Source organism: Vicugna pacos, chromosome 16 (genome assembly GCF_048564905.1).
Source record: "Vicugna pacos chromosome 16, VicPac4, whole genome shotgun sequence".
NCBI lineage: Eukaryota > Metazoa > Chordata > Mammalia > Artiodactyla > Camelidae > Vicugna > Vicugna pacos.
In genome coordinates this window covers 39,930,357-39,955,740 of record NC_133002.1, presented here as the reverse complement: position 1 = coordinate 39,955,740, position 25,384 = coordinate 39,930,357, and the positions used below count along the sequence as shown (strand labels likewise).

The 25,384-nt window shown below is 40.8% G+C and overlaps 1 protein-coding gene across 4 annotated transcripts in view; it reads left to right on the top strand.

Annotated features, from left to right (window-relative positions):
* The window catches only part of RHOT1 (ras homolog family member T1), a 57,466-nt gene extending 50,504 nt beyond the window's left edge, over window positions 1-6,962 (top strand). For all 4 annotated transcript variants that reach the window (XM_006211988.4, XM_015245831.3, XM_015245829.3 and 1 more), the window contains one exon: window positions 5,864-6,962. In XM_006211988.4, coding sequence (XP_006212050.2) covers window positions 5,864-5,981 — 118 coding nt within the window. In that variant the 3' untranslated portion in view covers window positions 5,982-6,962. The remainder of the gene's footprint in view (window positions 1-5,863) is intronic.
* The last annotated feature ends 18,422 nt before the right edge of the window (window positions 6,963-25,384 follow it).

Genomic DNA, 25,384 nt, shown 5'->3' with positions numbered 1-25,384 from the left:
TGTGACACTTATTTTAATCCATTGATTAATGATGTCATTTGCTCATATTGCTTTAATAATCACCTAAGTTCCTCTACATAGTTTCAGATCACATTATTTAACACAGGAGCTCTTTTTTTTTTGAAGAAGGGATTTTGTTGTTGTTACACCAAAATGAACTGTCTTTTCACAGGATTGCCTTATAAAGAGGATAGGTTCCTAGAAATCTTAACGTTATAGAGATTCTCTTGGGAATGTTGAGTGCTTAGGATATTAAGTTACAGTAAAATATTGTATTTTAAGGAAGTGCATCCCGTGTTTTACTTTCATATGAAATGTCTATGTTCATGTGGAAGATCCTTACAAGGCTTTTCTTTGAATTTGGATACATAATACATAGTTGTACATTTAAAATTACACTAGAGCTTGTGTTACAGAGTCTCATTATGTAAGCTGCTGCTGCTTATAATTTAAAACTTTTTTGCTATTTGGTTAGTATATTAAAGGACACAACAGGGTGGAGTTTACCTATTCTGACCTTTAAGTATCAGTAGTTAACGTATAGATATTGTGTGTTTCCCATGTATCTGCAATCATCTATAGGTTTTTATTATTCTGATGCTTAGTGAAGCATTAGCTTGACATTGATGCACACCTGTGTCCTTTTCCTAAGTATGTTACTATTCAGGCATGCTCAGTTAACAGCTTTCTTACGATTTGTGTTGCAATTCATCTTAGTTGGATAATGTGTTGATTTCTTGACCTATTTTGAGGACTATATTATTAAAATATTTCATGCCTACTAGTTCAATTAAGAGAATTGTCATTGTTAAAATTATTATTAGCAGTAATGGCATTATTATTAGAAATAAATATTTTATAAAGCTTCACCAGGTAGAAACTTTGAAAGAAATAAAATTAGGGAGATCCAGAAGACTTAAAACAAAAATTTGAAAACAGAAAACTTAACTATAGCTTTGGTGACCGCAGTACAATTTTCAACTTGAGATATGTAATTGCAACTAGGGAAAAGCTATGTATGATATCTATAAGCCCTAGTAACTTTGTTATTTGCATATACTGTTTCAAAGTATTATGTTACCTGGGAGGACTGATAAAGGTGACTGGGTGGAACTGCTCCTCCTGCAGTCTCTAACTTCCCTGCTTTTGAGTATGTTCTGAGCTTTGTTTCCTCTGCATAACAGCCTGCAGTCTGAGGCGAGGCTAATAGATGTCTGGAGCTCTCTGAATGCCCCCTCTTCCTCAGATTCTGACTTTTACAGGCGCTTAGGGCTCTGCAGTGCAGGCAGACCTCATTGTATTGTGCTTCACTTCATTGCGCTTTGAGGATATGACGGTTTTTACACATTGAAGGTTTGTGGCAACTCTGCATTTTCAGATGAAGCTTAGCATTTTAAAGCAATATTTGTAGTATTTTTTAATTAAGGTGTGTATGTTGGGGTTTTTTTAAACATAATGCTATTGTACACGTAATAGACTACAGTATAGTATGAACATAACTTTTCTGTGCAGTGGGGAACCAGAATATTCACATGACTCACTTTATTGCAGTATTCACTTTATTATGAAACTGACCCCATGGTATCTTTGAGGTATGCCTGTGTCGTTTCTATATCCCATGTATAAAGTGTTGTAACACATTATATAGAACAGTATTAAAATAGCTATTTGGGACTAGCTAGAATGGGTTTAATTACATTGAACCCTTTAGACCAATTATTTTGTTTCTAGATGTTGCAATTGACAACATTCCCTTTATTTGTTACTGGTTAAATACACTGAACCAACAAAGATTTTAGTTCATGTTCTTATATTTGCCATAAATTGCAGAGTTCATCAAAGCATCTTGTATACCTTCTTTAAGGCATTCTCTGCAAAGTACATAGGAATTTTGGCCACTCTGTTACATACCTTACGTGACCTTCGCACAAAGTTTTAATTTTCCTCTTTATTGCCTGAATTTTGAAGCGTTTCCTTCTCTCTGCCTTAATAAGTAGCAACCTCAGTAACACCCAGGCCCTGGCATGTTGATTGACTCCCACACCTGTGTCAGGAAGCACTTGTCATTCGATCACTGTCTGGGCCCTCGGCACTTCTGAGACGGAAAGCCAGCATCCAGTACACAGAAATTTCTACCTAAGAACTCAAAAGCTCTGACAAGCTTCTCGTGATTAATTAAGGTTATATTTCAGCGTCTAGTTGTTCTTTCTTATGTTCTAAAAAGAGATACTGCTGAACCTAAATTATCTTATTCCACATAGAGTGGGGAAATGTGATTCTGATACATCAGTAGATCAGGAAAAAAGAACCTTTATACACACACACCCACATAAACACACATACACACATTTTTGACCTTATAATACTCATTTTGGGGAAGTCTATCTTAAGGAAACTTATTTTATTTTATTTTTTTTAATGGAGATACTGGGATTGACCCCAGGACCTCATGCATGCTCAGCACGCGCTCTACCACTGACCTATACCCACCCTCCTCCGTGAAACTATTTTAAATATAGAGAAAAATCTTATGTAGAAAGGTATTCATCACTTCAGTTTCAGCCAGCAGTAAATGGAGATAGCCACCAATAGGAGGATGGAATATAATGCAGCTATTTAAAGTGGCATTTCTATGATTTATAGATACGTCCTTAGTTTTTAAAAGGATATAAAATTATGTAAGTAACACACATTGTGTTTGCAGCTATGTCAGACATACATAAATACCCCAAATTTTAATTAGTTGCCTTTAAGTGACTTTAATTAGGTGACTCTAGGTGATTTTTTTCCTTCCTACTTTTATTTTCCATGTGTAATATGTTTATATTTTTTAATAGTCAAAAAAAACAACTTAAGGAGAAGAATAATATGCAATAAGATATTAAAATTTACTCTAAGATAGTTTATGTGAGTCATTTGGAAAGAATTATACTTTTGAATTGTGGGCGAGTTACTTTTGCTTGAGTTTAGACATGAACTAGGAAGCAGCTTTATGAAACTGTTACTCTGCTTCTGCTTGAGACCTGAGATGACAGCTGTGACTCAGTTCTTAATACGTAGGAGGTACAACTAAGACCACACTATGCTCCATTCAGGCATTGTCAGTTGAGCAGTGACAAATGTGCCGTTCATTATAAATGCATTCTCTTTGGTAAGGAGAGCCTGGTTAGTGTAGCTCTTCAATGCATATGGTGAAGGTATAAAATAATTCTCTAAGTAGCTTCCTGTCTAAAAGTAGTTTTCCATATCTAAAAGTATCTTAGCTACCGTGACATGGATGGAGTCATTGAAATATGATTTATGAGTTAATAGTTGCCTCGAGTTTTAAACTAGCTGTATCTTGAACACATACCTATATTGTTTCTCATCAATAAATATGAACCACTGTTATGCCTATTGAAGACTATTCTATAACTTGGGGAAATAATACTTACTGTCTTTAAATGCAGAAGAAAGCTAAGCAGTAAAGTCAGGCAGAATACATTATTTCATGACTGGTAATACTGTCTCAAAATACAGCAAGGGGAGCTGTGTGGAACAGATTCCATACCTGAAGAGTATTTATGAGAAATCATCTCAACTGATGTTATTGCCATTATAGTTAACATTAATCCTAACTAACCCCTTTCTTCCCTAAATTAAGAAATAAGTGTAAAAAAAATTCTCCATCAGTGAAGATGCAGAAAACCACAGAGACACCAAAGCTGATGCAAAACTCTAATGCACTTTTAGCCTGTGCACTTCATAGCACTTTAAGTTCTTATGTCTCTGCTGACTTGGAGTTGTAAACTTTGACACTCTCAGCCTAGGTCCATGACAGTCTCTGAGTTTGGGATGTTGAACTCACTTGTTTTTTACAGATGTGTGTTTGCAGTTTTTAGTAGTCTGAAATTAGAAGCATCTCTACACTTCATGACTAATAGTTGTTAGCCTCGTTTTGAGTGAGGACTTCTGGTCACCACGTATTGCCAGGTACTGGGCTTCTCTTAGTGTTTCAGATATACCGAGACCAGCCTCTGGGGGGCATGTGGAGAACGTATATAACGGCCTTAGGTTTTTTGCCTGGTATGTGAGTGTTTTTAAAAGAGTATATATTTATAGGTAGATTTTTTTAAGTTTGGTACTTTTCTATAGAATACATTTATTTTAAATATGTAGAAAGCATGAGATGCCTCAAAGAGGGTGGCAGCTCTATTTATGTGTGGGATGTTTAATTGAGAGATCCTATTTTCAGTCCCCTTCTTTTGTGAGCTGTGCTGTGAACTACAAACTGTGCATGTGTACAAAAGGTTAAGAGCCCGGGTAGCTGAGTGGGGTGCCGTGCTGTTAGCAGACGACGAAGGCAGTGTTACTCACCAGGTGCACGCCGTCAGCTCTGTAGAAGATTCCATCTTCATGGAGTCATCTCATGGTCCACTTTTTCTTGAAGCCAGGTAACAGCTCCCACAACCAGTGGGTTGGCCTTGTTGGAGTTTTTCCAAGTGGAAAAACTAAAAACCTAAGCTCTTTTCTTCCCTAACTTTTTTTTTTTTTTAATGAAACATTGCCTGTTGGAAGAACTAACTTGCAAGGTGGAATGAACCTGTGTTATTACTTTGCTCTGTAAAATAATAATTATATAAGGAATGATTTTTTTGTTTGTATTTTTGGCTAGAAACTGGGGAGGATAAGAAGTTGAAGTGCTGTGTGTCGTTTAACTGTGGTGATAAGCATGGAGCACTCTGCTTGTGTTATAGACTTAATTCTTAGGGAGGTACTGAGTGCACCTTTTGTGATAACTAATCTGATTGTTCACTCTGACCTTTACAGAGGCAAAGTAGTTTTGTACAGTTTATATTCTTGGCTCTTAACTCTTTTGCATATGTCAGTGTCTTGGCCTTTTAATGATGCCTGACTCTTGCTTCAAATCTGTTTAACATAGTTGTAAAATAAACTAGACAGGCTCTCTAAGCTCTTAACTCTGTAAGTTTTCTACATCACCTCAGTTGCGTTCACTTAACTAAAGTGTCAGTGACACTTGCTCTAAAGCTTTTTCCTCTTCATGGTAAGCTGTCATACTTGAGGCCCTTGAGGGTGCTTAGCAGCGTTATTAACTGAGCATGCTCACAAACTCAGTTTGTGGTACAGGCTGTCCCTGTTCTTGTCATGCATAGTATGGCTTCTTTTATGTCATGACCTTTCAGTCCATCATGTTACATTATGTCCTTTAGTTGGTACCATCATCACTGCCTGTCTGACTAATACCAGAGTTTGGTTTGGTTGGTTTTTTTTTCTTCTTCTTTCTTTAATCAGCAGTAACCAAATTACATGCGAACTGGTAAATCTTCCCCCCTCCCCCTCTGGAATTTTTTTGGTAAACTTTTATGGGGCTCAGTGTTTCCAAAGTCGAATTTAAGCATTGCTCTTGGAAAAGTATTGTCACTTGTCACTTAACTGCTTACAAGATAGCTTTTGGTTGGTTCCTGGGGGGCAGGAGGTTGCACATCAAGTTCCATAAGATTGACTCTCAAAATTGTGAAGTCTCAGTCTTACCTCTCATTTTGAAGGACCATGGTGGTATTAAAAATTGGCAGTTTGATTTGTCTAAGTTCCATTTCCCATGTGAAGAAAATGTCTAACATTTTAGATGTCGCTTCCTCTCAAATAATAACTAATTGTAAAGACATTTGTCTTTATTAATGTGTAAGATAATGGTTATCTAAGCAATGTACATGTGGCTTTATTGATACATGTTTTTGAGGAACAGTACTGTATGCAATTAGCCTGACAAGTGTGCTAATACTTCCCTAAAAATAGACTGTTAATATAACTTTTTTTTCATACTAATCTTGTTTTAAACATTAATTATATTTTTTGACTACAGGCACGTGACACAAGCTGACCTCAAGAGCTCCACGTTTTGGCTTCGAGCAAGTTTTGGTGCTACCGTTTTTGCAGTTTTGGGCTTTGCTATGTACAAAGCATTATTGAAACAGCGATGATTTGAGAAAAAAAATGCTGGCCCTACCAAAAACAAATACTTTTATGTACATTCTGAATGCTTTAAATTCCGCTAGAAATACTGAGATATTTATACATGCAGAGTTACTTTATTAATATTTGTAATTCATGCATAAGAGTATTTTAATGCTAGTTATAACTGCAGTATTGGCTGGCATATGGAAAGAAACAGCTAAACAGCCAAACTAAGGTGGCTGAATTTCAGAGGCCAAAAGGGAATCTTTTGTAAATAATGTACATATTCAGACAAGATATGGTCTCCCAAACTGAGTTCTAGGAATGACGTTTCTAGACGTTTCCACGTGATGGTGTTCGCGCTCAAGTTGGCTCACTCTCCTAGGTTTAAGTCAGCTCAGAGATTGTATTTACTCATTGATCACTTATTTATTTCACATTTACTCAGAATGATCTTTGGGTACTTTCAGTACACGAGGCACAATTTGCCATTTTCTCTCCAGTTTTAAAAAACACAACTTTCTTTCAGTGCCGTCCCTCGCGGTAGTCCGGCCTCAAAGCCATTGTGCGGTCTAGAAAATTGTTCAGCTGAGCTGTGAGGCTCTCCTCGAGGGAAGGAGTAAGCTGAAGGCAGTTAGCAGAGGCGTCACCTGTGCGATTCTGTGGCTTCCTTTGTCAGGACGTTGAATTTTATAGCCCTTTCAATCAAATGAGAAAAAAAGATTTGTATATTATCAATGTTTTTAGTTTAAATAAACAGTCGCCATTATTACTATTGAATTTCCTCCCAAAGTGTAAATCATCCTATAATGGCCCTGTCTGTTAACAGCGTATTACAGTAGCTGCATGTGCCATGAAGTGTGCTCCCTCTGGCTAGGATAACCTAGAAGCAGCCCTTTTTTAAATGGTAAAATAAATCTAATGAATATAAACTCTCATGATAAACCTATTTTTTTCCATCATTGACCTTTTCAAGTATTTAAATAAATAACTGCTGTGTACTGTGATCTTGAGTTTTTTTGTCTTACGAAAGTAAATGTTTCCGTACAGATGTGAATGAAATCCTCTGGTTTTTGTCTTTCTTATATTGCAAATTTTTTTATACAGAAAGATAAGACTCACTAGGAAAAGAAGACCAGTGTGATTTGTACATATAAGAGGAAATCTGTTTTAAAGTTGTGGGGAAATCTATTCTTAGAAAAGGCCAGTTGTTTTTTCCTACACATACGTAACCAGTGTGGTTTTTGCTGTGATTTACATGTTTAATTTCTCCTGTAACGTGGTTTTTTTCCCCTCTGCTGTTCTGAGGGACGTTTTCTCCTAAGACCACATTCCTTGAGCAGCTAGGAAGAGCATGATTTACTAACTATAAGCTTGTCAAATAGTATGTGCCATGTTTACTTGCGTACTTCCCTGCCTCCCTCCCTCCCATTTTCATTCAGAATTTGAGAAGGAAAACTAGGCAAACATGGGGTGACTCCTCATTTTCATTATTTTTTGAGAGTTACCTCATTTACCAGACAAATTTCAGGTACCCAGCATCCAATGACAGTTAATTCTTTCCTTCCAAGTTCTTCCCTGTTCAGACTGAAATATTGTTTTAAGTGAGTATGCCTTGTAGATTGTTGTGGTTGTGAGAACCAGAGCAAGAAGGTGGTTTCTCCAAGAGGAGAAAAGCAGCGTGTTCACACATTTAGATTTTTTTCTCTTCATCTTTTCATCGGAAACTTACGAGTCTGATTCACAGGAAGACAGATTGGCAGCGGCCCTGTTTCTCACCTGCTCTTGACACGCCCCCTCCCTGGAGGCAGCCTGCAGAGGGAATGCCCGCCGGATTCTCCTCTTTAACCCCCAGGCTCCTGCCGATCTTTTTCTTTATTTCGCATCCACTTGAGGGACTGGTTAACGTGGGGAAGCGTGTGGATCAGTACAGTGATGGGCTTCTTCTCATTTCTACCAGTTACTCAGAAGATGCAAGCTGTAAGAGCACTAAGGAAAAATGGGAACGGGAGGACTGAGGGGAACCCTTTCACTTTGTACCAGTTGCGTTATCTTTTAAATGAATAATTCGGAGACTGCTTGCTACAGTGTTTTAATGAATTTTGAGGTGGTCCTGTGAAGAAACATCACTTTGAAGGTTTGTAGTCCCTTGGCAGAATGTAGTAACTTAGCCTTAATTAGCACGTCAAGGGTCCGTTGCTTCTTACCATTCGTACGTCTTTCTCTTTCACAATTTGACCAAAGAATGATCCACGTCGCACATCATCAGAGCTTACGAGTGCGATAGAGCAGTGGGTTCTGATGGTAGGAGTCTGGGGAGCACAGAGCCATCCTGACATGGCCCATGAAAGAAGAGCTAGGCAGGTGGTGGGGATCTGTTTGCCCAGATCTCTACATCACCTGTCAGGGAAAGGCACCAAAGAGGACGCACCCTGCTGAGCCAGTCCTGAATGAAAGCAGAAATTTTCCTGACCTGAGGGAAGGCAGCTGGATGATGACTAGCAGGGGGGAAACGGAGGTAAGTGCTCAAACTGCTTAGAGCATAATCCTTTCCTAAACAGGCCCTCACAATGCGACTCGTGTTAGCTTTGATGCTCCTTTTGGCTGAATTGTAAACGTCAGTGTGAAAGTGTCTCTAAAATAAATGAGCAAATCTTAAAAATGGATATATGACCTAATTTTCATTAGTACACTTATTTATTTGGCATCATCCTCAAATTTTTAATAGTCCATGTGTTTTCAGGAAGCTAATTCGAGACTAGATGCTTTCTGAGAAATACCACGTGTCAAGATGCTAAGTTCAAATTTAACATTTATAGCATGAGAATGCTCCAGGCAGGTAGCCTGACCGTTCCAAAAACCTCGATCCCCAGATTCAGTCCCAGTAGCCCACTTATTAAAACCTCCAAGCTTGCCAACGAATTCTTGTCTTTTTAACTCTATTTATCAAAAGTCTCCATCAATGAGAGCGAATGTCTGTTACCTGTTTGGCTCTCAGCTCTGTGGAGGTCTCTGACCTGTGAGTATCACAGTTACATGTCTCAGATCTCTCTTAGCGCATCCCAAATTCAGAACCTATGTCCCCTTGCCTCCCGTGGCACACTCACACTTGTCACACCATTTGTCCCAGTTATTTTGGATTCAGAAAGCACCGAGCACCTTACTAGAAGGTGAGATTTTGACATCATTAGGAAACACTTCCTACCTTCTGGTTCCTAGCAATTTTTTACAACAATGGTGTTTTGCTCTGCGGATTTTCTCTTCTCCTTTAGCGTAGTCAGTTGCAGAAGTCAGACAGTGAAATCGACAGATTGTCATTCCTTCTGGTTTTGAAAGCAGCGTGTCCGATGCACGCACACAAGGAGGCGTTGCCAGTATTATCTTCACACATTGAAAAATCCAAATTCCGTAAGAACACTTTTCCTCTTCCAGTATTTTCCTATTCATAGTTTATGTGTATGTATTTTATGATCAGATAACCCTTGGAAGTGTTTGTTACTGAATCATATGGGTCTATGTGCTTTGATGTAACTTAGAGGGTCACAAACTTTTTTTGTAAAAGATCTGATAGTACATAGTTGAGACTTTTTCAGCTGCTCAACTGTGTCATTGTAGGAAAGCAGCCATAAACGTTATGTAAACAGGTGGGCATGATTGCATTCCAATAAAACTTTATTTATAGGCACTGAGGTGTGAATTTTGTATAATTTTTACTTGTCAGAAAATATTCTTATTTTGATTATTTTAGCCACTTAAAAATGTAGAAACTATTCTTATTTCACAGGCTGTGAGCCAGATTTGACCAACTCCTGGTGTAACTGATGAAAGCATTAGTAATAAATGCATAGCAGTGGGGGCGGGTACGGCTCAGTGGTAGAGCCCATGCTTAGCATACAGGAGGTCCTGGATTCAATCCCTAGTACCTCCTTTAGGAGAGAAAAATACACATATGGTGGTGCCTAGACCTGCCTTTCAGCAGAGCCTATGAGTAGGGGAATTCCAAGAGCAGGTACCTGTGGGCTTTGCAGGAACCCCAGAACAGTAATAAACGCACAGCAGATTTTTTTAAATTACCTGTAGTTTTGGAATTTGAAAAAGCGTCATACTAGGAAGAACTTAAAACTACTGTAGTCTTGTTTTATTGTAGGGAAACTAAGATTGGAGCTGCAAGAAGTGTTTATCTCACTTTTGCTGATGGTACTGTTCACCAGAACTTGGTGCTCTGGCTGAGCCGGAGGGCAATGTGGCGTCAGAAGGTAAAGGGAGCGTGGATCCCGCTTCCTCGGAGCATTCAGCTGTGCTTTTGGTACTTTGTCCTTGTGTGTTTCCCATTTGTGCGGTTGTGTAATTGACATGCCCAGAAGGTAAAACAATCCCACAAGAGTGTTTAGTTTAAAGTCTGGTTTTCTGGGGACTGTCCCCTTGTGTGCATGACAATGAGATAATGCTTCTTATTTCTTTAGATTTTAAAGTCAAAATTTCAGAGCTTAAATAGACCACAAAGACCATCTGTCCAACTTCATGCTTTTATAGTGTAAACTGAGGACAAAGCCACACTGTTAGTCTGTGCCTGAGCTAGGCCCGGGTACCCAGATGTCCTGGCCCCAGTTCAGCACTCCTTCCACCGTAGGAGCCAGCCTCCACAACTTGCCTGGGCTTTATACTGTTAGTAAATATGCTGGATGTTCTGAGTAAAAAAAAAAAGCCAGGCCTGGGGGAAAAAAGAGAGAGAGAGAGAAGAAAGAAAAAAAAACAGTGAAGAGTTTTGACATTTCTATTACTAAGAAGGGTTAAAGTTGGCAAAGCAAATTTTCTGGACGCCTTTCAGTTCCTCCGAGGCATTTTGCCTTCCCTTCTGGGAGCTGTCACCGGGTAATTGATGGTGTCTATTTAGAGGAGTGCAGGCTTGGCAGTTAGGTTTATTTCAGGTAGAGATAATTGAGGGAGGTACGGATGTTAACTATTCTTTTAAAGGCACTGTTTTATGATTTTTATTTAATTGTTCTAAAATTGTTTATTTTGAAAAAAAATACAGTTTCACTTCTTATTTGTAAATGGAAAAGTACCTTGGAACAGGGGCTTTAGAAGAGGGAAAAGCTCCTAGTTTCTGATTAACTTAACTGTTTTTGTCACTGCTTCTCCTGTCTGCCTCTGGGATTTCTATAATTGCAGCCTCTTTTATCCCAGCCGGTTCTGTAGCCTGTCTAGAGCATAAGGGGCTGACTGTGTCTACATACACTTACTTACTCTTTTGTTCCTGATTCTCTCGGATCTCTTACTTTCCCCCCAGATTCTCAAACTGTGATCACAATGCCTGGAAACTTGAAAGGAATACAGTTTTCAGGCCCCACTCCAGACCTACTGAATCAGAAACTTGGAGACTGGGGCCCAGCAAAATGTGTGCTAACAACCCCCACCCTGTGATTCCTGCAAAAGTTGGAGATCCGCCTCACTGGATGCTGAGTTAGAGGTAGTTCAGTACAACGTCTTTTCCCTCGAAGAAATTACAGTCTGTTTGGATAACTAAGTTAACAATGGTTATGTTTTTTTTCTTTAAGACAATAATTTAATTACGTATAAGTATAATGTTGATTTCAAAAGGGAACACACTTGATGTCTTCCTTTTCCTCTTGTGATAAAATTCAAATCTTCAGGTAGTTTACAAAGCCTAGCAGACCTGGCCCCACACCTTCTTTGCAGCCAAATCTACACTCCCGTCCAACTACACGCTAGTCAAAGAGGTCTTCTTTCTGTTCTAAGAATGCACCTTGGTCACTCTCTGTTGAGTGCTTTGCCACTTGCTGCCTCCGTCTAAGACCCTGTCCTCCGAGCTTCTCGTCACTGCGTCTTGGAGGGTCAAGGCCCTTCACAAGTCCAGTGTCCAGGGGCTGAGTCTTGGTCCACTTCATCCTCCTGTTGGCAGCACAAACACCCTGCCCTTACCTCTGCTTTGTCCGGATACTATTTCTTTTTCCCTCTCTGGAGATTCCATTAAAGGGGTTTAAGCAGTGGGGCGATGTACTAGGCAGGTCTCAACAAACTGCCTTTCCTCTGTCCCTGAGGAGGACCTAGGGTAGCTGACCAGTCTCTGTCCTGCCCAGCTGTGCCCTACTGGCAGTGAACTGAGTCCTGATTTTGCGCCACAACCCCTCCTCCTCTCCCCCTACCATTGTGTGCCTGCCTAGGAGGATACACATCAGTCTGCTTGGGTCTAACTTAATTTTCTTGATTTATGCAACCCTTTCTTGAGAAGCAGCTTTACTCAGTCACTGCAGCCCTTGTGGAAACACTGACTAGCAGCCCTGGAGACGAAATGATCTTTTAATGGTACTGGAAATTCACTACGTTGCTAGGGGAAAAGTAGAAAAGCATGGACTTAGAGCTAAGAGTTTGAATCACAACTTCGCTGCATTCATCGTGCGAATTGCTTGACTTTTCTGGTTCTGTTTCCCTCTCTCTAAAATGAAGACTAGGAACTTTGTGCACATTCACTGAGGTCTGTCCCCAGTGGCATTTCATCGTCCCCCTGCCCCAGGAGAACAGATCTGTGTCCCTACAGCAAGCACCACTGGGGGGCAAGCCTCTGCCGCGCCTGCACTTGAGCAGAGCTGAGCCATTGCTTCGGGGCAAACTGCAGAGGCTTGGGTAACAGCCAGTTTTTGTTCCTACATGTGTCTGACGAATGTCTTGATTAAACTATCTTGAGTATTGGGGCCAATAAAATGTCCTTCACCCCTGTTGTCTTGGCAGGCAGCGCAGAATAGATGACTTCCCTATCTTGATGGCTGCTTTCTCTTTCTCGGTCCCTTGCTGGCTGTTCAACCTCTGTTCAGCCTTTAAAGTGTTAGCATAGCCCATGGTTCTGTCCTGAGCTTCCTTATCCCCTCCATCCATACTGTCTCTGGGTGATCTCACCCTGATTTTATTTTTTCAACTTTTTATTTTGAAATAATTTGAAACATTTTAAAAGTTGCCATAATCATAATAGGGTTTGCCTGTTCTGGGGATTTCATATAAATAGAATCATACAAGGTGTGGTCTTTTGTGACTGGCTTCTTTCTTTTTAGCATAATATTTTCAAGATTCGTTCATCTTGCAGGATGTATCAGTACTTTGTTCCTTTTTTTTTTTTGGAGGGAAGCTGAGTAATATTTCATTGTATGGAAATGCAGGCATACCTTGGCGATATTGCGGGTTCAGTTCCAGACCACCGCAGTAAAGCAAATACTGCAATAAAGTGAATCACTCAAACCTTTTGCTTTCCCAGTGCATATATTAAGGTTATGTGTATACTATACTGTGGTCTAGTAAGTGTGCCATAGCACTATGTCTTAAAAAAAACAAGGTCCATACCTTAATTTAAAAATACTTTATTGTTGAAAAACAATGCTAACCATCATCTGAGCCTTCACTGAGTTGCAATTTTGTGGCTGGTGGAGGATCTTGTCTTGCCTCAGTGTTGATGGCTACTGATTGATTAGGGTGGTGGTTGCTGAAGGTTGGGGTGGCTGTAGCAATTTCTTAAAATAAGACAACAATGAAGTTTGCGGTATTTGTTCACAGATGATTTCTCGTGGCATGCAATACTGTTTCACAGCATTTTACCCACCGTAGCAATTCTTTTATAATTGGAGTCAGTCATCTCAAACGTTGCCACTGCTTTATCAAGTAAGTTTACGTGATATTCTAAGTCCTTTGTTGTCATTTCAACAGTCTTCATGGCATCTTCACCAGGAGTAGACTCCAACGCAGGAACCCACTTCTTTGCTCATCCGTGAGAAGCAGCTTCTCATCTTTGGAAGTTTGCTCACAGATGGTAGCAGTTCTGTCCCTTCTTCAGGCTCCACCTCTAATTCTAGTTCTCTCACTATTTCCATCACATCTGCAGTTACTTCTTCCGTTGAAGTCTTAAACCTCTCAAAGTCATCCATGAGGGTTGGAATAAACTTCTTCCAGATTCCTGTTGATATTTTGACCCCTTCCTCGATAAGCACAAATGTTCTTGCTGGCATCTAGAACGGTGAATTGTTTCCAGAAGGTTTTCAACTTATTTGCCCAGATCTTTCAGAGAAAGCACTGTCTATGGCAGTTCTGGCCTTATGAAATGTATTTCTTAAATAATAAGACTTGAAAGTTGAAATTACTCCTTTATCTGTGGGCTACAGAATGGATGTTGCATCAAGCAGGCAAAAAAAAAAAACACATCACTGGGATTTCAAAATTGTAGAATAAATAAACAAGATTACACTGTATAGCACAGGGAAATATACACAAAATGTTATGATAAATCACAGAGAAAAAAATGTGACAATGAGTGTGTATATGTCCATGAATGACTGAAAAATTGTGCTGAACACTGGAATTTGACACAACACTGTAAAATGATTATGAATCAATAAAAAATGTAAAAAAAAAAAACACATCAATCTCATTGTACATCTCCATCCGAGCTCTTAGGTGACCAGAGCTTGGGTGCATTGTTAATGAGCAGTACTATTTTGAAAGGAATTTATTTTTTCCTGAGCAGTAGTTCTCAACAGTGGACTTAAGATATTCAGTAAATCACGTTGTAAATAGATATGCTGTTACCCAGGCTTTGTTGTTCCATTTATAGAGCACATTCTTTAGGGCCCTTGGATTTTTGGAATGGTAAATAAGTGTATGGCTTCAACTTGGAGTCACCAGCTGCATTAGCTCCTAATGAGTTAGCTTGTCCTTTGATGCTTTGAAGCCAGGCACTGACGAGCCTCTAACTATGAAAAGTCCTAGATGGCGTCTTCTTCCAGCATAGACTTTCATCTACACTGGAAATCTGTCGTGTGACGTAGCCACTTCCATTAATTATCTCAGCTGGGTCTTCTGGGTAACTTGCTGCAGCTTCTCCATCAGCATTTGCTGCTTCACCTTGCGCTTTTATGTTGTGGAGATGACTTCCTTCCTTAAACCTCATGAGCCAGCCTCAGCTAGCTTCCGACTTTTCTTCTGCAGCTTCCTCCCCTCTCTCAGCCTTTATAGAGTCGAAGAGAGCTGGGGCTTTGCTCTGGGTCAGGCTTTGGTTTAAGGGAATGTTGGCTGGTTCGATCCTCTGTCCAGACCACTGAAACTTACTCCACATCAGCAATAGGCTGCTTCGCCTTCTTATCATTCGTGTGTTCACTGGAGTGGCACTTTTAATTTCCTTCAAGAACCTTTCCTTTGCATTCACAACTTGGCTAGATGTTTGGCCAAAGAGGCCCAGCTTGCAGGCTCTCTTAGCTTTTGACATGCCTTTTCTCACTAAGCTTAATCATGTCTAACTTTTGACTTAAAGAGAGATGTGCAATTCTTCCTTTCACTTGAACACTTAGAGGCCACTGTAGGGATTAATTGGCCTTATTTCAATATTGTTGTGTCTTGGAGAATAGGGAGGTCTGAGGAGAGGGAGAGCCGGGAGCAGCCAGTTGGTGGAGCAGACGGAACGCACACATTTATTGATTATGTGTGCTGTCTTACATGGTGCAGTTCGTGGTGCCCCAAAACAATTAAAATAGTAACATCAAAGATCACTGATAATACATCGCTACAACAAATTATAATAATAATGAAAAAGTTTGAATATTGTGAAAATTACCAAAATGTGACAGAGACACATAGTGAGCAAATACTGTTGGAAAAAATGGCGCCAATAGACTTGCTCAACACAGGGTTGCCACAGTCCTTCAATTTGTTAAAAAAAAAAAAAAGAGAATATCTGTGAAGTGCAATAAAACAAGGTATGCCTGTAGCATATTTTATTTTATCTGTTCATCAGCTGATGGACATTTGGACTGTTTCTACTTTTTGACTAGTATGAATAATGCTTCTATGAACATTTGTGTACAAGTTTTTGTGTGGACATGTATTTTCGTTTCCCTTGGGTGTATACCTGGGAGTGGAATCGCAGGGTCACTTGGTAACTCTGTTTTGATATTTTGAGTTACTGCCGAAGTGTTTTCTAAAGTAGCTGCACCATTTTGCGTTCTCACCAGCAGCACTGAAGTTTCTTGTTCGTCTACATCCTTGTCAACACTTATCATTATCTTTTTTTATTGTAACCATTCAACCATTTATTGTAATATTCAACGCCAACCAGTGTGAAGTGGTATCCCATTGTGATTTTGACTATTACTGTTCTTGCCCAGAATAGTTACTACTATGATACTCACCATTCCTACCTCTGTCATTTCTTCTTCATTTATTAGTTGCTATGTAAGGGAGAACAATGCCTTTTCCCAGATACATTTGTTCAGTGACTTATGTGTATCAGTATGTTTCCATATCTTGGCTACTGTGAGTAACAATGTAATGATGAACATGGTGTTACATCTATCTTTTCAAGTTAGTGTTTTTGTTTTCTTCAGACAAATACCAAGAAGTTGAATTGCTGGGTTGTATGGCAGTTCTATCTTTAATTTTCTGAGGAACCTCCATACTATTTTCCATAGTGGCTGCACCAGTTTATATTTCTACCATTAGTGCACAAGGATTGCCTTTTCCCCATATCCTTGCCATCATTTATTTCTTGTCTTTTTTTTTTAATTAAAAAAAAGTCAGTTTACAGTGTTGTGTCAGTTTCTGGCATACAGCATAATAGTTCATGCATATACGTACATATATTCCTTTTCATATTCTTCTTCACTAATATTTCTTGTCTTTTTGATAATAGCCTTTCTAACAGGTGTGAGGTGATAGTCCTTGTGGTTTTGATGTGCATTTCCTTGATGATTAGTGATATTTGAGCATCTTTCCATGTACCTGTTGGCCACCTGTATGCCTTCTTTGGAAAAATGTCCATATAGATCTTCTGCCCATTTTTAATCATGTTTTAATTTGTTGTTTTGCTGTTGAGTTTTATGAGTTCTTTATATATTTTGAACATTTATCTCTTATCAGATGTGTGATTTGCAAATATTTTCTCCCATTCAGTAGGTTGCCTTTTCATTTTGTTGATGATTTCCTGTGCTGTGCAGAAGCTTTTTAGTTTGATACAGTCCCACTTGTTTGTTTTTGCTTTTGTTGCCTTTGCTTTTGGAGTCAGATCCAAAATATCATCATCAAGACTGATGTCAAGGTGTCTTAATCACCACTGAATACTCAGAGCCTAGAACAATACTTGACACATAGCTAGTGCTCAATAAATATATTTTGGGGGGACGAGGGAGGTAATTAAGTTTTTAATGTATTTTTAACGGAGGTACTGGGGATTGAACCCAGGACCTTGTGCCTGCTAAGCACACTCTACTACTGAGCTATACTCTTCCCACTCAATAAATATTTTTTGAATGAATGAGTAAATAGGCAAATAAACGAACTTAGGCTACATGCCTTAAAACTCCAGGGAAGTCATTGCAACTTATTGGACTGAGTGAGGAAATAAAACTAAAGGGAAATCCAAATATTTTCTGCTGAGATGGCTCTGCCAGCAGAGATGCTGGGGGGAGGGGCCTTGGGAAAATCAACTACAGAATGGCACGCACGGACTTAGGTAATTCGGACCCAGTGGCCACAGGTCTCGGAATTGGGGTCTAAGCTTTTCTTTGGGTCATCTGGTCAACTATCCTCCTTCACCTGAGCGCAGCAGTCTCTCCTACGAGACTGTAGTAAGTTTTAGCCGGAGGGATTCCGTACTGCTTGGTCGGCCATTCATTCACAAATGTGTATTTGGAGGCTTCTGTGTATAAAGTGCTGGGCTTTGGTGCTGTGGGAAACAAAGGTGAGATAGTTATGGTGAGGGAAGGCTCTAGTATTCAAAAGATTTTTATCTTCCAAGAGGTAATATGTAAGTGTCTGCTACAAATAGAAAATCAATGGGAACTATAAGAAAGAAAATCAGGTGCAATGGGAATTCAAGCAAAGGGGGAATTGTCCCAAGCTGAGGCACTCCCAAAACACTTTGGGGAGGAGGTCATGTTCAGTTTGGACCTTGAACAGTTGATGCATAAAAAGTATTTAGTGACTATAACTAAATTAAAAAAAGTTAAAAAAAGTATTTAGTCAGTTTCACTCAGGCTGAAGGAGCTAAGTTCCTGTGTGCCTCGTACTTCTGGGGCTGGAGGTCAGCAGTCACCTCTTGGAAGGAATTTCCATCAATGTGGTATATGAAAAAATTTTGACAGACACTTGTATAAAAAAAATGTCAGAGTAGCAGCTGAGTTTGAAACATAGTGTATAATAATGCACTTAAAATGGGCGTTCACATCAAGCAGCATGAGAGCAGTGTTCATACCTGTTAGGTTTAAGTGGCAGCTGAAACACGTGCCAGGTCATGTATCTGCCAGGCGCAGATACAGCATCTTACATTGTAATCAGGATTCTCCCACGTCTTGGGATTCACATTTTGGGAGTGAGAGTTAACTGTTTACCAGAAATGTCATTCAAAGTCCAAATGAAGAAGCTCTGGCTTGCCCAGCAGTTGGTGAGAAAGAATTAAGAGAGGCTGTCACCTGCCAGAGAGCCCTCCTTGTGTGGCCAGGACCGTGGAGTTCCCAAATCCAAGGCAGCTGGGGGGTCGGACGAGGAAGCTTGCCTTTAGGTGTCTCTGGGCTGGTTTCTCTTTGCTGGTGGAGCCACCTATCTTTAGAGCTCCCTGCTGCTCCATCTCTGCTGAGCTGATCTTTATGCTAAATCAAAAATTTTAACTGGCTTTCTCTTTGTGAATCATAAATTCTAGAACAGAAAACGTGTGTCGTTCTGGAAAGTGTGAGAAACGGGGACAGACGTATGTGTTGCTTCACTGGGTGCTCGTTTAGAGAAGGAAGACACTGTCCTCTGGTTGTGCACCAGCCCAGTATGGCTCCTGGTCTTTGCACAGCACCCCTGTGAGGATTAATGTCCACCTGCTACCTCTGAGGAACAGTTCAGGTGCTGCTTGAATTGTATTTTCACTAAAGATCTCAAGAACAAAATGGAAATCCCTAGATTCTGATACTCCAAGCAAACCTAGTTCTGGGAGAACTGACAGATAAGGCTTTAGGTGAGCAGACAGTCCATCATCACCTTGCCTCACCTTAGATCAGGTCACATGTACAGGGATGCTTGGTGGGTGGTGGTCATGTCTTTCCTCTGCGTGTGATATTTAAGAGGTGCTTACATTAAGGGAGCACCCCGTCTGCATATCTTTACCCACTCATCAACACGAGTTCTTAAATTCCCCTCCAGCAGGTTGGATTCCCCTTCATTTTGTGGTTAGGATGGCTCTGTTAGGGTAACTCGTCTCCAAAAACAGAAACAACAAAAAAGGCAACAGACCCTTCTGAGAGAGGGTATGGGGCTGTAGCAGACAAGGGTACAATGTCTGTCACAAACGGTAACCTCTTTTGTTCGTCAATGAGTCGTTTGTGCTTTGACTTCTCAAGGTCCTGGCGAAACAGGAGCCCAGCCGGCAGTGAGCTGCGCGGACCCCTCCATGCACTTCCAGCAGTGGGCAGTTTTGGGTAGAGGGCAGTGCAGCATAGGAAACCCTGGGCTGCAAGATGAAAATGTGGACTAGCGTGCTTCTGCTTTCAGGATCCAGTCTGAGGCCCCAGGGATGGTGGGATCCTCAAGCACTTTGACCTTTTGCCAGGATGGGAACAGAGAAGTGGCTCGAAGCATCAGGATTTGGTAGGTCTCGTTTTCCTACCCCACCCCATGCCCCTCTCCCCACACAAAGCCCCAGAAAGAAGGAGCAAGTTAGCCCCCTTCCCAGCAATGCTGGAGCATCTCCCCCACCCACCTCAGGGCCCCCCGCCTCCGGGCTGTGTGGGAACCCTGACCCTTGAAGAAAAACTGCTGCCCTGTGAACTGCCCCCATTCTCCTCAGATGCACCCAGGGCTGCGCTTTGACTGAACTCATCAATCCTTCCTTTGGAACCTGTTCTTCCAGCTTCATTTTCCTTCCCTTGTTTCCTTTCTTTCTAGAATTCTGAGAGCTGTACTGTTCATTGTTTCTACCCATCATTATTAAGGGAGAGAGATGGAAACATTCCCATGGTAACAGTTTCATCTCAAAATATCTGAATGCCATTAGCTGCTTTCCCACTCCAGGGAGAAGACTAGATTCTTTCTCTTTTCCTTCCTCACCCTCAGAGTGCAGTTGACAGATCTTCTCTGCACTGCAGGGAGGCCTGCCCAGGTCAGGAAAAGAGGCAGGAAAGCCCAGAAAGCCAGATAGATCTGTTTCTTAGCTGACTTCACTTTCTGAACAAAGTGGAAACATTTCAAAAACTTAAAATTATATGGCGCTCACACGGACCCAGAGAATTGCTGGGGGAAGAAGCACTGATGAAAATACTGACTTCTCTGGGGGAAAATCATCACCTGAGCACACGTGAGCAGGTCCAGCACAGACCGAGTTCAGAGCCCGCAGTGCCACACTGTCTTTCTCACTGCAGAGCAGCGTGGTTTGAGCCAATTCAGATGTATACGCTGATCATCACTGGAGAGGCGGGGAGAGAGAGAGTGGGACGAGAGAGCAGTATGCTTTATAGTCACGACAGGCTTTGTGGCTGATGAGGTTTTCGTATTAAAATGGGATGAAATGGGCTAGGAGGATATAGAACACTTTTGTCTTATTTTATGTATATTTGTGGGGTTTTTATCTTTTAAGAAAGTTTTATTTTGAAATAATTATAGGTTCACAGGAAGTTACAAAAATAGTACAAAGAGGAATACAGTTAAGTGGCAGGATACAAAATGAATATACAAAAATCTGTTGCATTTCTATACACTAACAATGAGCTACAGAAAGAGAAATTAAGACTCTCATTTACAATTGCAACAAAAAGAATAAAATACCTGGGGATAAATTTAACCAAGGAAGTGAAAGACTTGTTCACTGAAAGCTGTATTGACACTGTTGAAAAAAAACTGAAGAAGACATTTTATCATACAGAGTCTTTTTGGGTCTTTCTCTGCCATCTGTCATTGGTTTTTGTGGTTTTTTTCTTAATTTTGGGGGGTGCGGGGGGAGGTTTTTTTGTTGTTTTTTTTTTTCAGTGGAGGTGCTGGGGATTGAACCCAGGACCTTGTGCATGCTAAGCATGCACTCTAGCATTTGAGCTACACCCTCCCCCCATAGTCGCTGAATCTTTTCTCACAATGCCTTCCCATCATGAGTGGCTGTTGGATTTTGCCTGCTGCTTCTTCTGTATCTGTCGATATGGTCATCTGATTTTCCTCCTTTAGCTCACTCATGAAACATGTATATTTGTTATCTCACCATTTAGATGGGCCAGAAATTGAGGAGCAGTTTAGTCAGGTGGTTCTGGTTCACCGTCTCTTGTGGTCATCTGAAGGCTGCGGTCGGGCCTCAGGACCCCTTTACAGGACGGCTCGCGCCTACTGCTGTTGGCAGGAGGCCTCAGTCCTCACCACAGGGGCCTCTTCCCACAGGGCTGCTTGAGTTACATGACATCTCCCTTCACCACAAGAGCAAGCAATTCAAGAGATGGAGAACGAGGAGGAAGCTGCATTTTCTTTCATGACCTCAGAGGAGGCATACGTTGCTTCTGCCATATTCTGGTTGTTTTTTGTTGTTGGTGGTGGGGGGGTGTAATTAGGTTTGTTTGTTTGTTTATTTAATGGAGCTACTGGGGATTGAACCCAGGACTTCGTGCATGCTAAGCACACGTTCTACCACTGAGCTATACTCTCCCCCTTGCCATACTCTGTTTATTAGAAGTGAGTCACTAAGTCCAGCCCACACTTAGGGGAAGGGAATCAAACTCCACCTCCTGAAGGAAGGAATACCAAAGACTTGAGAACATACTTTAAAATCTATTGCATCATGGTAGTTATGGAAAAGAATGAGGCAGCGCATCGTGTACTGATACGAAACAATCTCTAGAATACATACCCAGTGAAAACAGCAAGATGCAGAGCAGTGAGTAAGTCTGGATGCCATTTGTGGTTTAAAAAAGCAATGAGGGATATATATGCAAATATACACACACATGGTTCCATATACTGTTACCTCTTAGACCATCTATCTTAGATTATTAACGTCAGATTACCTCTTAGAGAATACACAATAAGCTGGCCTCGAGGTAGGGGGGAGATGCGCTTCTGTCTGAATTTTATTTGTGCAAGTATTACTCTTCTATAATAAAATAAAATTTAATTTAAAAAATAGATGAAAATAACACAGAAATGAATGACATTACTGAAAGAATTCAGAGTAGAAGGATGACCAGTTTGGGTGGTATTAATTGGAAAAAGCTACCAGGGTGGGACATTTTCTGGGGGACTGGTTTACTTGCTTGCTTGCGTGTTTTCTTTGAAGCTTTCCTCGAAGCTATGTGTTGAGACAGGAGGCTGTAAGCAAGATGTTCCAGGAAAATAGACTGAGCTCTCTGGAGGAGGGCACTTGGGAGAGGGCTTCCTCAGGCTCCCACGCCAGGTATACCTGCATTTGTATGTATCTGTTGTACTTTCTCTCCTGTTACTAGGGATAAACTGTCTACAGGGCAGCCCCATTACTTCAGCACTAGATTCCCGCCCCTCTGTCTACATCCTCCAGCAATTCTCTCTGTCTCTGTCTCTCTTCCCACACACACTTTCTCTCTCTCCCTGTCACCCCTGGAAACTTCAACTTTTTTTTTTTCTTTCTCCCGGATATTTCCATACAAATATATTGCTGTTTTTAACACCTGAAAAAATTATCTTGTCCTCATTCTTCTGTTCCCTTTTTTTACAATAGCATTGCTGGAAAGTCTCTCCAATGTTTTCTCCTGTTCTTTTTTTTTTCCCATATCTATAGTTTATTTTTCATGCAAGTGTAATTGATTTATAAGTTGTCTCTTTTTAAAACTTGAGATGTGATTCACCCACCATGAAACTCACCTGTCTAAAGTGTATAATTCTTTGGTGTTTAATGTAGTCACAGAGCTGCACAACTGACTATCACCACTGTTTAATTCAAGAACACTTCATTTATGGGCATTAGGGAGCCAACTGCATTCTTTTGCATGGGTATATTCAGTTTTCCCAGCACCATTTGTTGAAAAAGCTATCCTTTTCCTATTGAATGGTCTTCTCTAGATCCATCCATGTTGCTGCAGATGGCAATATTTCATTCCTTTTTTATAGCTGAGTAGGATTCCATTGTGTGCCTGTGCGTGTGTGTGTGTGTGTGTGTGTGTGTGTGTGTGTGTGTGACATCTTAAGCCAATCGTCTGTTGATGGGCACTTGAGTTGTTTCCATGTCTTGGCTATTGTAAACAATGCTGCTGTGAACATTGAGGTCCATGTGTCTTTTTGATTTAGAATTTTCATTTTTCTGGATATCGGCCCAGGAGTGGGATTGCTGGGTCACAAGGTAGCTTTCCTATCCTGAATCCTTGCTTTATTTTTCTCTGTACCTCTTATCACTATCTTGTATACTTTTTGTATCACTAATTTTGTTAGCTGTTAGTCTCCCCAGCACTGTCAGCTCAGTGAGGGCGGAACTTTTATTTGTGGTGTTCACCACTTTACTCTCAGCTCCTTGCACAGTACCTGGCACATAGCAAACACTCAAGACATTTGTTTACTGAGTGCGTAAAGAGAGTCTGTTTGCACAGTGGTGGGTGGGAGAGTGTAAAAACAGGAGGGGAAATTAGCACATTTTATAGAGCTATTTCCAAAGTCCTTTCCACATATCATTTAATTCTCGTATCCAAGAGGTATAGTATTATTATCATCCCCATTAAAAACAGAACTTTTGCTAAAGGAGTTTGGGTAACCAGTCACAGACCCGGTTAAGTAGCAGGACTGAGACTTGAACCAACGCCCTCTGTCAGTTACCTGGATTGAGGCTGGTACCCCGTTACCTTAAGCTCCTTTCGGCTTTGATTTTGCTCCTGAGCATTCCGCAAAAGAAGGAGCAGAGCTTTTGCCACGGACTTGGTAGAAGCACTTACACATTTCCGAGTTACAGCATCCTATGAAAACTCCAGCCTGACAGAGTGAGCACAGCACCTGCAGATGCCCAGGAGAGCCCGAGACTTATTTTTAGCCAGAATAGGGAAAATGCCGAATATCTTCCAGGAGAGTTGGCAGCTGGCGGACTGCTGATACAGCTGTGTTTATGTAAGCTGGTGGCAGAGGAGAGTACGAGGGTTAGAAAGGAGGCCGGAGGTGCTGAATCCACCTATACGCTCGTTCTGACGTCCAGTGCCTTTCCTTTTTGCAGGAAAGTGGTGGGTGGTTGCCAGGGGTTGAGGGTTGCACAGATAATTTGGAGATTGCAGGGCGCGTGGGCACAGCTGGCTCCCCCTGTGTCAGAGCACTCGTCAGAGCGGTCCCTTAGGAGATCTGTCCACCGGTTCCTGGCCTCTTCCCACCCTGTTATCCAGGAGTAAATAAAAGAACAGAAGCTCATTCAGATGGTACAGCTGTAAAGCACAGTTCGTCTGACTGTGACCGTGTTTCTCAGATGTTCCAGATGAAAGTGATCCCTAACACTCCATCCTACAGAAGTTGTCAAACAGTGGGCTCCTGTTTTCTCATAGAGGCAGAGAAGGAAGCTTTAAAAGAGTCGTCTGCAGGCTCTATTAAGGAGAATCAAGATTGAAGCTTTTTCTAGTAGAGATTTTTTTACCTTTAATTATGAAAATGTTCAAATAGAAACAGAAATAAAGCAAACAGCATAATGAACCCTCATGTACCCATCAGCCACCTTTCACAATTATCAACATGGCCAGTTTTATTTCATCTGTTCCCCCACCCACTCTGAAGTTATTTTGAACTAATCCCAGACAGCACATCATTTCTTCTGAAAATGTTTCAGTGTGTACCGCTAAAATACAGGGAATAAAAAAAAAAACCCACGATACCATTTTCACACTTTAAAAAAATAAACAATTTCTTAAGATCAAAATACAGTGTTCAGCTATCCCCAATTGTCTAAACAAGTTTTTTTTTTTCCCACTTTGTTTAAACCAGGATCCAAAAAAAGATTCATCTCTTTCCCTTTCTCCTTTGCAATTTACTGCTGAAGAAACGAGGTCATTTGTCCTGTAGAGTGTTCCACGGTCTGAATTTCTCTGATCGCATCCCTGTGGTGGTGGTCAACATATTCCTCTGTAAATTTATTTGTTAACTACCAATTTGTTTCCTGTAAATTGGTGGTTAGATCTAGAGACTGGATCAGGCTCAGATTCAGTTCTGTGGCAAAAATACTTCATAGATGGTGCTGTGTACTTCATCAGAGGCAGCGAATGCCTGGTTTCCTTTTGTGATGTTGGCAACCTAGAATCATTGCCTAGACCCCATTAATTGACTAATGAGTGCCTAGTGCATTTTAAGGAACAAGTGTGGCTGCAATGGCTGTCTCTGAGTAATACAGTCAGAAAAGCATTTCCTGGAAAATGCGTTGTTTGTTTCATTGGTATTTCCCAGTCATGAGGACAGCCCTGGACGTCCTGGTGGCTGCACCACGGTGCTGGTCCGG